This window comes from Gossypium raimondii, chromosome 4 (genome assembly GCF_025698545.1).
Source record: "Gossypium raimondii isolate GPD5lz chromosome 4, ASM2569854v1, whole genome shotgun sequence".
Lineage (NCBI taxonomy): Eukaryota > Viridiplantae > Streptophyta > Magnoliopsida > Malvales > Malvaceae > Gossypium > Gossypium raimondii.
Genome location: NC_068568.1, coordinates 862150 through 876743, shown reverse-complemented (window position 1 = coordinate 876743; position 14594 = coordinate 862150). Strand labels below are relative to the sequence as shown.

At 28.9% G+C, this 14594-nt stretch overlaps 2 protein-coding genes across 5 annotated transcripts; both read left to right on the top strand.

The window, feature by feature from the left end:
• The first annotated feature begins 4542 nt into the window (after positions 1-4542).
• Positions 4543-6316, top strand: LOC105779425 (non-specific lipid transfer protein GPI-anchored 1). Its single transcript, XM_012603165.2, has 2 exons — positions 4543-4917; positions 5950-6316. The coding sequence occupies exons 1-2, from the start codon at positions 4572-4574 to the stop codon at positions 6192-6194; spliced, it is 591 nt and encodes a 196-aa protein (XP_012458619.1). The 5' UTR covers positions 4543-4571; the 3' UTR covers positions 6195-6316.
• A 1300-nt stretch (positions 6317-7616) lies between these two features.
• On the top strand, positions 7617-14532 carry LOC105779429 (ranBP2-type zinc finger protein At1g67325). Of its 4 annotated transcripts, none has more exons than XM_052629061.1 (10): positions 7617-7780; positions 7974-8019; positions 8106-8221; positions 8612-8885; positions 9112-9182; positions 9545-9596; positions 9699-9808; positions 9979-10003; positions 10080-10231; positions 14384-14532. In XM_052629061.1, exons 1-10 carry the CDS (start codon positions 7772-7774, stop codon positions 14483-14485), a joined length of 957 nt encoding a protein of 318 aa, XP_052485021.1. In that variant the 5' UTR covers positions 7617-7771; the 3' UTR covers positions 14486-14532. The 4 variants fall into 4 exon arrangements, with proteins under 4 accessions (XP_052485021.1, XP_052485020.1, XP_012458635.1 ...); XM_052629060.1 differs by having other exon boundaries at positions 8612-8891; XM_012603181.2 differs by lacking the exon at positions 14384-14532 and adding an exon at positions 10522-10903 and having other exon boundaries at positions 7619-7780.
• Positions 14533-14594: the final 62 nt, after the last annotated feature.

The window sequence follows — 14594 nt, the reverse complement described above, 5'->3', positions numbered from 1 at the left end:
TCGGTAGTTCTTCTTAATCCATAAATAGGATGAATGAGCTTTAATGTAATCGAACTCACTTTCTCCTATATCGATAATAGTATTTATACCAATCAAGTTAAGACTCAATCTAAATAAATTACAAACACATTGGGAATGAATGTGAATAAACAAAGATGTAGGTTAGACATATGGAGGGTTTTAAAAGTGTGAACCGGATTTCTATCGTTTTCATTGGCGGATAAGGTGGCAGATATGGCGGTGGCAGCCGAGATAAGGTGCGTTCGAGAATGGGAAAGCAGCGTGTGACTTCCAAAATAGGATGTTAATTTCATGCTTTATTTAGAGGAAAAAATCATATAGTTAGGAGATCTTTCATATATTTTATTAGAATATGGTGATGTTGGAAGAAACAAATCGTGGGAAATCGTGCACATAAAAATTAAAGGGTTAAATCATTTTTCGACCCTAAATTTGATAATTATTTTTAATTTGGTGTTTGAATTTTTTTTTAAAATTAAACTTTGGATTTGACAATTGTTTTCATACTGGAGCCTAATCTATTATTTTGTTCAAATTAAGTCACGAACTTCGCAATTATTCCTACATTTGGGCGTAAACTTTTTGTTATACAAGTTAGTCCATGATACTCCCTTAAAACCTTAAAATTTAGATCTCAATATGAGAATAATTGTCAAGTTTGAGGCTTAACTTAAAAAAAATTAAACCCCAAATAATGATTTAAAATCCCCAAAAAATTATAAATCATTAACGAGGTTTTGGTAGTATAGACAAAAGTTGAGGTTTCGAGATTTCAAGTTTTATGTGCAAATGTCAATATGTGGGTTCTTTCTCGGAATACAAATTTATTACGATATAAATTTAAATATATATTATAGTTTCAGTTCATTGTATTTTTACATTGAGTTAATTCTAGTAGTTCTATTTGGTCAATCCAACATTAGAACGTACCATTAAGGTATGTAGAGATCAACTAAAATTTAAAAATTTTAAGAGGTTGAATTATTTTAAAATATAAAATTTCTGAAAATTTAAATGATTTAATAAATTTGAAGGGCATAATTAAAAATTTCCAAAAAACTAAGGTGCCAAGCCCCTCTAGCGCCTATGATGTTTCACACTACATTAGACATACATCGTTTGTAATCTTTATTGTTTTTATACAACTTTTCTTTTACAAGTAAATAACTACGTTACAACGGGAGAAAGGGTTTACAAACATAAAATTGAATCGAGGTGAAACTATAATTTTTTTGAGGGGTCGAGATTGAGTTATATATTTTTATAAGTTAGATTGTAATTTCACCATTGTGCTCGTTTACATCTATATAGTTTTTCAAAAGATTAAATAAAATTTTTATTATTTTTAAAAACAAACTATAATTTTACAATGTATTAACTTATAAAAGTATGGACTTTAAGAGGTCTAAAGCACAATTATTCCATTTTAATTTTCTTATTTAATTGATGGGAGTAGAGGTGCTCATGGGCCGGGCGGCCCGACTTGGCCCGACGACCCGCCCAAAATATGGGAGGGTTCGGGTAAAAATATAGACCCGAAATATGAGTTTGGGCAAAAAATGAGGCCCGTTTAGAAAACGGGTCGGGCCTTGGACACCACTTTTTTTGCCAGGCCTGACCCGGCCCGAACATAATAAATTTATATATTTATATATTTTTTATTTTTAAAATACTTTTAAAATACTTTTTTTTATTTTTTAAAAAAGTTGGTGTTTATTAAAAAATGGGCCGGGCTCGGGCTTAGAAATTTTTTCCAGGGTTGGGCCTGGACAAAATTTCAGGCCCATATTTCGGGCCAGGCCTGGGCCTAGGACATGGGCCGAAATTTTTTTGGGCCCGGCCCGGCCCATGAGCACCTCTAGATGGGAGGGATTATACACTAATTTTTCTTCATTTAACAAACGGGTCAAAACTCCTATCTGCCCCTTTGATTATACTTCTAATTAAAAATAGGCTCGGGGCATAATGCTAAAAAGGGCCTAAAATATTATTTTCTAATTTTTAATGGTCAATTTTTTTTTTAGCTTTTGAGGGCCCAAATTTTTTTTACCAACTTTTAAAGGGCCTAAATTTTTTTTTCTCAAACTTTTAAAAAACCTGAAGCCCATCTTATTATTTTATCTAGGGTCTCAAAAATATAACCTGGTTAAAAATAAACCTATCTAAGAATCAAATCATCAACTCGATTTTTTACAATCACTAATAATTTAATTTGGTTAGATAAAATAATTATTTGTTAAAGGGAGAAAACATAATTATTCCAATTTAATATAAAATAAATATGGAAACAAAAGATAGGGTATTAGAAAGTTGAATTTAATTCAGGCCAACCATGTATCAGCTGTGCGGTCTCTATTTTGAGGGACGTCTCAATCCATTTATTGTGCTCATTTGTTAAATCAAACCAAATTTGAAGTTAAGTTTTCGGTTTAACGATTTAATTGGTCTAAACGGTTATTAAAGCTAAAGAAATGGGTTTTTCGGTTTTTTAACTCGATTAAATTGGTTTATATCGATTCACGACTCAATCAATCTAAAGTTTTTTTTCTAAATTCTAGATCAACAGACTGACTCGGTTTGGTTCGTATAACAATAATTGGAACTAAGTTATTAACATTTTAATTTATGTTAAGAGCTTTTTAAGCATAAAATAAAATAAAATAAAATATTTTATTTTGTGCATAAGTTGAAAGTTATTTAAATGTGTATTTTCATTATAATTTAATTTGATATAAATTAATTTATCAATTTTTATATAATTATTATAAATTTAACTAGTTTTATTATTATTTATTTAGTGTTAATTAATTTATCAGTATGCTCAATTTTACCAATGCAAATTTATTATTTAGAAGGTAATTTTGTTTCAATTTAGAGAGGTCAAAGGCTAAATACAAATAGATTAAGAACTCAAATAGTCCAAATTAATAGATAAAATATTAAATTTTTTATAAATTAATATTTATATATTTATAAAATTATAATTATAATTTAATTCTATTCGTAATGAAATTTTAGGTCCAACTAATTAAATTTTTTTAAAATCACTTAAATACATTAAAATATGATATTGGCTCAGTTAATAAAAACAAAAGTCTTAGACCTTGAGTATTTGAGACTTATCATGCACGATTAAAGTGTATAAATCTTCGAGTTTCACCATAAATATATTATCATATGTGAGTTTTAAAAATACGAATCTTATATTTATATGCGTGAATTTTGTCCGATTCTTTTTAGGTTAATCCGATTTTTCATCTGTGGTGCGTTTTATTGACTAGATTCTACTTTGCATTTAATTATATATATTTTACTCCAATTTTTTTTTTTTACTTTTAAGTAAAATTTATTTTTGTAATTAATTAAGCCATCAAGTCCCGTCACGTGGAATGTCTTCAGACACGTGGTAGACATGCCAGCTCAGCATGATTTAAAACCCCCCATTTTTTCTTCTGAAACCGACAACTAATCTTTTTCAAGTCTTATTCCTTCAGAGCCGCCCAACTACCCGAACCCATCCCCATTAAAATCAAAACATCACAACCGCAATTTCCCACATCATGGACCACACACATTCCCATCAACGGCTCACATAAAATCATCAACTACAATCTGATTATCATTTAATATTTTGGATACTCTTAATCATTTAATATATCGTCAGGGTAAATTTCATCCGAAGCCATTATTTTATTAATAAATTTATGTTTTAATCACTCAATTTTAAAAATTATTAAAAATTAAAAATTATTTGAAAGTTATAATTTTAAGTCATCGAGTTGCTAAAATTATTGTTATGTAATTTTTATGTTCGCATAATTTAGACTGATCGAAAATTCTCTTTCTTTTCTTTTCTACGCTCAATTTTTTCATCAAATTACTTTAAACGTTATGAATTTTCTAACTAAAATTTAAACAATTTTATTCTACAATTTTAATACTGACCATCAATTAACTTGGGTTTAAAATATGTTCTATTTTTTTATGGTTATCGATCCACCATACCAATTATTAAATCATCACTTGGAGATTGCTGGTCAAATTTTTTTAGAAAACCTTAATAGTCTAGTAACTTAAATAAAAATATTTTTTTTATAAAATTTGCTAGCTAGCTACAAATAATGATTCAGCGATTGATATAGTGAATTAGTACCAATTGAGCTACAAGTAACATACCTATTTGACAAGTCGAAAATTGCAAAAAAAGCTCTTTAAATTTTCATTTACAGATTTTTGATGTTCGAAGTTGTTTTATGACAAAAAAAGCTAAACAATAAAAAAGAAGAGAAATGAAAACTTTCAATTAATTCAAGCGGTGTGAATAAAGAAAGCTTTACAACAATTTTGATAGTCAAGTGACTTAATTGAAAACTTTCTAATACTTCGACCATTTTATAATTTTTTGAAGTTAAATAATAAAAATATAAATTTATTAATAGTTTAATGACCTTGATGCAATTTACCCTCTTTTTCCTTATATCTTTCTTCTATAAATTCCAACGGCCATGCATTTCAATCTTAAAAAAAAAAAAATAGAGCAGTGAAGAAAGATGATCAAAATGGGTTTTATTGTTTTGGCCTTGGCGGTGGTTTCGGCCGCGACGGTGGTTACGGCGGCTGACGAGAGTGGGTTAGCGAATGAGTGCAGCAAAGATTTCCAGAGCGTGATGACTTGCTTAAGCTTTGCTCAAGGAAAAGCAGCATCGCCGTCGAAGGAGTGCTGTAATTCAGTGACGGAGATTAAAGAGAATAAACCCAAATGTTTGTGTTATATTTTGCAACAAACACAAACCTCCGGTGCTCAAAATCTCAAAAGCTTAGGTGTTCAAGAAGATAAGCTGTTTCAGTTACCGTCGGCTTGTCAATTGAAGAACGCTAGCGTCAGTGATTGCCCAAGTAAGTTAGATTTTTAAATTTTTTTTCTTAAACCCCTCTTCGATATTCGTGTCCGATCCAGCTTAAAAGAAAGAGAAATTAAACATTTTTTTTGCACCTGCATGATCTTAAATTTGGATAACATGCATACATTTTTACTAGGCCGATTTATCAAAATATGCCGATTTTTTAAATATTTTGAGAATTTATGCTGTTTTTTTTTCTTTTGAAATTTACCGAAATATGCGAGAGAATAAAAATAGTCTCAGGGAAAAATTATTTATATTTTATAATTTTAAAAGATTAAATTAAAATTTATTATTTTCAGGTGTAATTTTATTTTTATTAATTTAAAATTTTAAAATTTAAAAAATTAAAATAATAAAATTTCAATTTTAGAGGGGATTGGGCTCTTGTCAGCCCCTAAATTTGCCCCTATAAGCGTTTTCATTGCAAATCAGTGAAAAGTTATTCTTGACCTAAAAGCACGTTTTCAGTGTGAATCAATGAAAAATGATCGTTGATCTAAAAGCCTGTACTTCTTTTCAGAAAGACGTGTTTTCACTTTCTTTTCAAAAAGACTAATATCAATAAATTTTAAAAAATAAAATCACCTTTTTCACTAAAACAAAATAAAATAAAATTTTAATTTTATTATATTAATTGTTTTAAATGTAATTATTTTAGGTATTTTCGTAATTATATGGCATGATTGGGTAGATTTTTCTAAAGTTGGCCCTACTTAGATTAATTTTAGAGTTAGACCTATCATATCATCTATTTAATCGAATTTAGATTAATTTTAGAGTTAGACCTATCATATCATCTATTTAATCGAATTTAGATTAATTTTCTAAAGTTGAATTAATTGAACCGATAAAACCGGTAAATTAATTATAGTTGATTTGATCATCGGTCCGGTCCGATTTATATGGCTTGGTTTTTCAGAATATTTTCCTGTTATCTTTTGTACTATTTTTTACTAATTTAAATATAAAAATAATCATAAGTTCTTATTTTCCTTTTTGTCGTCAATTAAATGAAAAAATTCAGAGCTTCTTGGGTTATCTCCGAGCTCACCAGACGCTGCCATCTTCACCAACTCCTCCTCTAAAGCAACGACACCCGGTACTTCAGCAACCACCGCAACGCCGTCTTCCGCGGCGGATAAAACCGATAGCAAATCCAGTGGAACCAAGCTTGGTCCCCACTTCGTCGGTTCCACGGCGGCGCTACTGGTTGCTACAGCGGCCGTGTTTTTCCTTGTATTCCCAGCTGGATTCGCTTCAATAGTTTAGGGTTTTTTGCATGGGATTTCGAGATTTGGGGGTTTTATTTATTGTTGAAGTCCTTTTGTTTTTAAACAGTCTCAGAAAAAAGATGGACTGAGTTGACAATTATGATGATTTTCGTTTATTTTTCCTTTTTCTTATTTGATTTAACGCCCCTTTAAATTAAAACTAGTATATTTTCCCAGCTTCGCCTGGGAAATCCTTTTATATATATATTTAAAATTTTATAAATAATAATTATAATTATAAAATAAATTTATTTCGACACACTCAAATTTACGTTTTTTGTATTGGTAATAAATTGATAATAATATTGATGCACCTGAATTAGAATTTTAATAATATATATTTCAATTTATTTTGTTTAGAATAGTAATTTTTTAAATCAACATAAAATATCAATTTTTGAATTATTGTAAAATTTGATATTCAATTTATATAAATTAAAATTTTAAATTTTAAAAAATAAAACTCAAATGTTATTATAATAAAATCATCAAAACTAAAATTTTTACCATTATAATTATACTTAAAAATAGAAAAGGACACGCATCACGAGGAAGGCCCTTTTATATAGAGTTATATAGATATGGTGATTTCTTTACGTTTTACGTTAAAAATAGTACTTGATTTTATGAAAACCTTTTTTAACTATTATTAAAATTAAAATTTTAGTATATCGTGAAATAATTTCATCAGTTTTAGTTTTTGTGTTTTATTTTAAATTTTAAAATTTGTTAAATTTAATGTTAATTTATGTATTTAAAATATATAATAAATATAATATTAAATGTATAAAATGAAATTAACTTGATATTTTTACATAATATTTATAGAAAAATTATATTATTTTTATTAATAAATTCAAATTGAAGGACATCAACTAAATTCATAATTTGTTAATTTAATATTTGATACGTGTGTTCTAATAAAAAAGCATACGTGCTTAATTGGCAGTGGCAATAGAACCAGAAAATTTTTTCGGGGCAGAATTAAATTATATATTTTTATGATAGTGAAAATGTAATTTTATTATTTTTAATAGTCTGTATATTTATAATTTTTAAAGGATTAAATTAAATTTTTATTTTTTAAGGAGAAAAGTACAATTTTACCAATACTAATTTAAAATTTTATAAATATTAAAAACTCCCTTTTATACAAGAGTTGTTCATAGATTGGTGGGTGACTTGCCTTGGTTCGGGCTTGGATAAAAAGTTTTGTCAATAGTCGGACTTGAATTTAAATAAAATAATTTTTAAATATTTTTATTTAAACTTAATCATTAAAATATATAAATATCAATATAAAAAAATATTTAACTATTTTTAAATAATAGCATATGCTTTTTAGGTGGGCTGGGTTTGAACTCCGGATTATTTTTTTTAAATTTTTTTTAAATCGAGCCTCGATCCGGCCTGCCTATTACCGTCTATTCTTTGTTACCCATTCGTCACCACATTTAATTATTTTTAGGGCAAATAATTCCTCCTATTTCCTTCACTATTTCCCTCTCTCTCTTTCGCTCTCCCTTCACGAATCTTCAAAATCATAATTCATATCTCCCTTTATCGCTGTCTCAAATGTCTCAGGTATTCTTTCATTCCAATTCTCTTAAATTTCCCCTTTTTTGTGATCCATTCATCAATCCCAATAGATCTAACGTAAATTTTACATTGAATTTTCAATTCGTTAAGCGAAAAACTAGGGTTGTTTTGGATTTTATTGCTTATTTTATGATTTTTGGGATATTGTGTAAGGTGTTTTGATTTTTTGTGGGTTCAGGTTGATAATAGAAATTCTTCAGCTGCCAAGCGTGCTAGAACGGATGGTATGTTAATGCATTGTGTTTAGTGTGCTTTTTGTTTGTGTTTGATTCTGGGAATTGTTGTGATTTTTTTTTGTTGAAATTTGTAGGTAGTCGTAGGGAAGATGATTGGACATGCCCTAGTTGTGGGAATGTCAATTTTTCATTTAGGACTACTTGTAATATGCGCAATTGCACTCAACCCAGGCCAGCTGATCATAATTCTGTAAGTATTGATGTTATTGGGCTATTCGGCCTCATCGTGTAGCTGTTTGAAGTTTTGAATTGGATGAATTTTTATTGTTGTAGTTTTGGCTCATATTGAATTATTGTTAATTGAAAATTTTTTAACATGGTGTATTCTTGGGAATATGTGGCCTAGCATGTTGTATTAATGAATTTAATAATTGGTTCTGTGCTGACATAGTGGAAAAAGATTAGAGTGTGTTGTGTAGTACTGAATTGTATGCTTTGCTTCAGTCGGTCCATGTAATCTATTTTCTTTAAAAAATCTGTTGATAATCCCCCTTTTCAATTTGTTTGTTATCTCGCCTGAAGTTATTCCCCCCCCCCCCCGGTTGTTCTAAGGTTAAGATTATATTTTTTTTCCTTGCAGAAATCTGCCGCCAAGCCTCTACAAGCCCCACAGAATTATTCATCATCTGCTCCTTACGTAGGTCCTGGTGCACCATCTTCAATGTATATGGGTGTACCACCTTATGGGTCTTCCCTCTTCAATGGTCCTTCTATTCCTCCATATGAAGCTCCTTTTTCTGGAGGATCAGCTTATCATTACAATTATGGCAATCGTCTTCCCGGTGGCAGTCCCTTTCAGCCGTTGCATATGTCTGGACCACCCCCTTATTCTAGTGGCTCTATGATTGGAAATGGTATCGGTAATTTGTTTTTGTCAGTTTGTAGTTGCTATTCCTTTCGTTTTACTCATTCTACTCTCCTGTTTGTACTTGCGTGCTAGTAAATTCTTGACATAGGAACACTTGAATATGATTCATCCTTAACTGCAAAGTCTGTTCAACCATTTGCATGCATATATTGGTCACTTTAAGTAAGGTATTAAAGTATCACATTAGTAAGTTGTTAATTACTCTTTTCCAGGTGGGATGTATGGCATGCCTCCTTTGATGGACCGGTATGGCTTGGGCTTGCCCATGGGTCCCCCTCCAATGGTATGTTCAGAAGTTTATTGCTAGTTTCAAATGACTCTTCGTTAAGACTGTCAAATTAAGAATTTTTAGTTTAGTGTTTTGTAGCACTTATCTATGTCTGTAGTTGCACATTTTCTGGGTTTGGAATCGGAAACTTTATTTACTTGATGTATTGATGGTTGGCAATTCTGTGTTAAGTATGGATGGATTTATCTGCATTTAAGACTTCAGTAAAAGCATGTCTTAACACCAATAGGCATACTGCGGATTAGTTCTAGATTTTTCCTATTTTTTTTGGACCATAATTTTTAAACTTTTGGCGGAGCAACAGTCTTTTATATGCAAATTGAAGTTTATGATATAATATATATTTTCACCTACAGGGACCAAGGCCAGGGTTTTTTCCAGATGATAAATTACAGAAAAAGGGTGCTGGTATGTCATTTCTGTATTTTTTACGGTAAAAGAGGTTATTTTCTGGGCAATACAACAATTTTGTGCAACAATTTTATTAATTTTTCTTCTAATCTTTTGTAGATGCTACACGTGATAATGATTGGACATGCCCTAAATGTGGCAATATTAACTTCTCTTTTAGAACTGTCTGTAACATGCGGAAGTGCAACACACCTAAGCCTGGACCTCAGGTTTTTGTTGATTTATTTTTATATATACATGTTAACACAGTATAACTACTCTTTGTTGTTTAAGTTGCCTTTGGTATTTTGAAAACCGAAAAACATATAAAATACTGCACTCCATTTTTTGTGTTATGATTCAATTTTTTATTTATAACGATTTTGTCTTGTAATTGCAGGCTGCAAAACAAGATAAAAATTCAAGTGAGTTCTTTTAAATTTGTAAAAATCATTGTCTTATGTTCTGTAATTTAATGCATATGTATTTTGTGCTTTTTAGAACAAAAAATGCCTGAGGGAAGCTGGAAGTGTGAGAAATGTAGCAATATTAACTATCCTTTTAGGACAAAGTGCAACAGACAAAATTGTGGGGCTGAAAAACCGGCTGAGTCAAAGAAGTCCCCCTCACCAACAGTAAATGAAAGCGATCAGGTTCGTGTTCTGATGCATTTTCTCTATTGTCTGGTTTGTTACTTGAAGTTGTTTATGTTGACCAGATTTGTACAAATTAAGAACGCAGTTAGTTTTCAATACTTCAAATTCTTCCTGGTTAAAGAATTGTTCGAGCTATCCCTTCTCTCAATTTCACTTAAGAGTATTTTCAACTATTCCTATGTTCGGTGGATTGTAGAACACACTACACACACTCATGAATGTTACCTTAGTTACTCTTTTCTCTTTTGTCTTTCTTTCCATTGATTTTCTATTATCTACTGTTCCAGTGAGTACTAGGACATGTTTGAGGGTTGAGAAGGTCCAGAGTCGTCGTCCAGCGTTGCTCAGTATGGGTGTCTGAAAGTCAGTCTTGTCGTCCTCATGTTGCTGCGGTTGTCGAGTTACTCTACCTTCTCATGATCAGTGTCCAGTTGTATTAATGCTATGGTATTTCCGGTCTTTATGGATCATAGATGCATCATTGTGTCAGCCATCTAATCTGGAAAATATTTTAATGTTGATTCTGGTTTTATCTGTTAGTTAGGTTTTGTACTTTGGAATCAACTCATTTATTCTAGTGACAATGTTACTATGGACTTAGATATGTTGCTACACTTGCCAAGTGGGGAAAAAAATACTACTGTTGGCTGCACATTTCTGTTTTTTTCATTCGATTTTTCTACTTGTCCATTTTGAGTTGTCGTTGTTTTAACGGGAAACTTCTGTTAGAAATAACAAGTACTTAGCCTCAAATATTAACTAGTTTCTTCAGTTGTTTTCATACATGACATGGTCTGGTGAGAGATCTATTGTTGTGCTTTTGAAAGATTTGCTTTAAAACCTTTTGGAAAAATAACACTTGGCACAATATGAAAATAACCGGAGTGTGATTGGTTACAAAATCACAATGTCTCATATTTTTGCCACATCAGAGGTTAAGCTTAGTCCACCTATGGCACACATTATGATTGCGTTGATGTTAAAATACTCTGGTTAATGTTGCTGCATGTTGTATGTATCCTTTCTTGTCTTTCAATGGTTGCTACTGTTTTCTTATCAGTATTGCATGCTTGAAAGATTTGCATTGGAATATTTTGGAAATTGATTGCCCTATATGAAAATTACTGGAGTATGTTGGTCACATGCATTGATGTTAAAGTACTCGGGTTAATCTGCATGTAGTATTTATTCATTCTGTCGTTGAATGATGTTGGTCTTTGTCTTGAATCGAGAATACAACCGTTCTCTTATCAGTATTACATGTTGCTTAAATCCCTCGATGCTCATACGAGCATCTAGAAAAATGCAGGTCTGATTTTAAAGCTGAGGAAGCTGCTATAGAATGCCTGTATCGATGTTAATAATAGGATTGTTTCGTTTTTGTTTGTTAGCCTTGTCAGCTCTGGTGGTAATGCTTGCAAGTTCTTTTTTGCTCCATTTTCTACCGAGTGTTGTCTGTTATGATCGATTATGGAATATATTTGCAATTATTATACAGTATTTTGGTTTTTAAAGATCCAAATTGAAATCAAATCGAACCGAACCTTTCACTGGTTTGAATCAGTTTGGTTCATCATTTTTTTAATTTTTTAGAACTGTTTTTTTTTTTTTCATATTAAAGTTACGTTCACTCATTTAAATATGAGGTTTTCATTTTCTTTTAATTTTTATATTTAGAAATTAAAAACCCAATTTTGTTTGGATAATTTTGGTTTATCAACTTGTGAAATGAATTGATTTCAAGTTTTTATGAATCGAATTTGTTTCAGGTTCAAATTTGGTTTGGGTTCTTTGTAATCATATATTTTCTAATAGAAATTATTAATTTATTATATTTATAAGTAAAATTTTATTATAATATAGTATTATTCATTGTATTTTTATGAAAATTAAAATTTGTTATGGTTATTTATTAACATTAAAATGATATAATGTTAATTCGTTAGCGTTAGATATTTTTATTATGTTACAAGTCAATTATGTTGATGTCTTGAGCTTTGATTTCAATTAAAAAATAAATTTAAACATTAGAACGGAAATATCAATATTATAATATTCGTATCTATATACTATTATTTTAATGTTTTATTGAGTTGATGATACCTCTAGATAACCAGTTTAGCTGTTTAATTATGAAAATTATGTATAGTATTGTGGGATTTGAACTCTTTTACTACTAAATTGAAGTTAAATATTGATATATTTATACGTTTTAATCTTAATTATGCACATTTAACTGTTTTTATCAGTTGTATATATCAATAATGTGTTTGATGAAGTTGGTGTCGTAAGTTAAATCGACATCGACTCGAGATTGGTAATAAAACAATGAACAGTTAAATTCAATTGTTTTAATTAGTTTTGAATAATGTGTTTCATTATCTATTGTATCTTATTTTTGTGTTCTATATTTGTGGTTTTACAAACGTATGCATGTGATGAGATTTTTAATTATTATTAGGGTTTGTTTGGACAACACAAAGTAATTAACAAGAGTAATTATATTCTTGTAATTATAAAGAAATGTAATTATATAGTTACATAATTTATAATTTTAAAATATTAAAACTATAAAAATTATCAGCATGATAAAATAATTTGTAAACAATTAATAAAAATAATAATTGAATCATCATGTGTATTATGTTAGTCTAAAAACATGGTTGATAATTGCATTACTAATAAAATAGTAAGAAAATAAACATCATAAGTCATTGTATTTAATTGTTCTAGTGTACATTTGTTGGGTCAATTTTTTTAATATTTAATGTATGTTTTTTGTTGTTATTTGAATTTGAGTCTGCATAATGATCTTAAAATCTCATTTAAAAAAATATTTTTCAATGTAGGGATCATGGAAATTATAGCAATTGATCTTTTTTATGCTATACTAAGGTGACAAAGTTAGCATGAGAAATATCTTAATAAAATAACAAAGTCTTTTTAATTACATTTTGAAGCCTTGAAAGTTTCATACAAAAAAATTGTGAGTTGTTTATGATGTTTGTGTTTAGCGCTATTACCTCCATACGTTATCATATTTCACGATTTTTTGTATTTGCGTGAATAGTATTGATTGTATAATATTTGGGTTCACAATTGAATAGCTCATTATAAAAAATTATATAGATTTAATTTGAAGAAAGACTTATGCTAGGTGATAATCTTTTTTTTAATATGTAAATTAAGTAAAATATATTATAAAAATATAGATTTAATTTGAAGAAAGACTTATGCTAGGTGATAATCTTTTTTTAATATGTAAATTAAGTAAAAATATTATAAAATTTATAATATATAATATTTATAAAAGGGTTTTTCTAAATTGTTTAGGAATTTCATAACATTTTTATAAAATATAAATTTCTTTGTTATAACTTAATAAATTTATTTTAAGACTAAATTATTATAAATAAAAATGATTATATATTTTTATGAATAAGAAAATTATTTTTATAATATATGGTTTGGAGACAAATAAGTTATGTTTGTACTATAATATTTTGAGGATTTAAATAATATAATTTTTGTTATAGCTTTATAAAATACACAAACGACTTTTATATTATAATATTTTTAAATTTATAATATATATATTTATTACCTAATCATTCCAAATACTTATATATTTATTATAATAAAACTTTTATGATCTATATAAAATATTTTTTTGCCTAAGTATAGTTAGTAAACAGATCTCATCATTAATGAAATTAAAAAATAGTGGTAAATAAACACTAATAAATTTATTCAACATAATTAGTTATAATTCTTACATTTTGAGACTTGTTAGTTAATGAAATAAAATTTAGTGGAAGATTTATGGATAAATATTAATAAGTTTATTAAACATAATTAAATATTAACTATAATTATTAATTTTTTAAATTGTTGGTCAAGTTAACATATAATGGAATAATTATTAATTTTTTAAATTGTTGGTCAAGTTAACATATAATGGAAAATGTTTTTAAAAAGAAAACGTGGGAAATAAAAAAAGCTTTTTGAAAAGAAAACAAACATATTTAAAAATAGGTAAATATAAAAAATATAAAATGTAGACAATATTTAAAATGATTTATTCGTATAAAAATATATGAAGTTTTTAAATACGTCACATTTAACGCGTTGTATATATGTATGAAAAAGCTGTCTGGGGACCAAACCATTAGGAGGAAGAAGCAGATGGAAGATGGGGTCACTTGTGAAAGAACTAGCCGAAGGGGACCATCACAGTTGGGCGGTGGATGACAAGCTAGCTCACCAAGAACATCAGGAGAGGTTGGGGAAGACTTGGCAGTGGCAAGTCAAGGAGAGGTTAGGTCAATGGATTTCTGACAGACGTCCCATCAATCAGAAT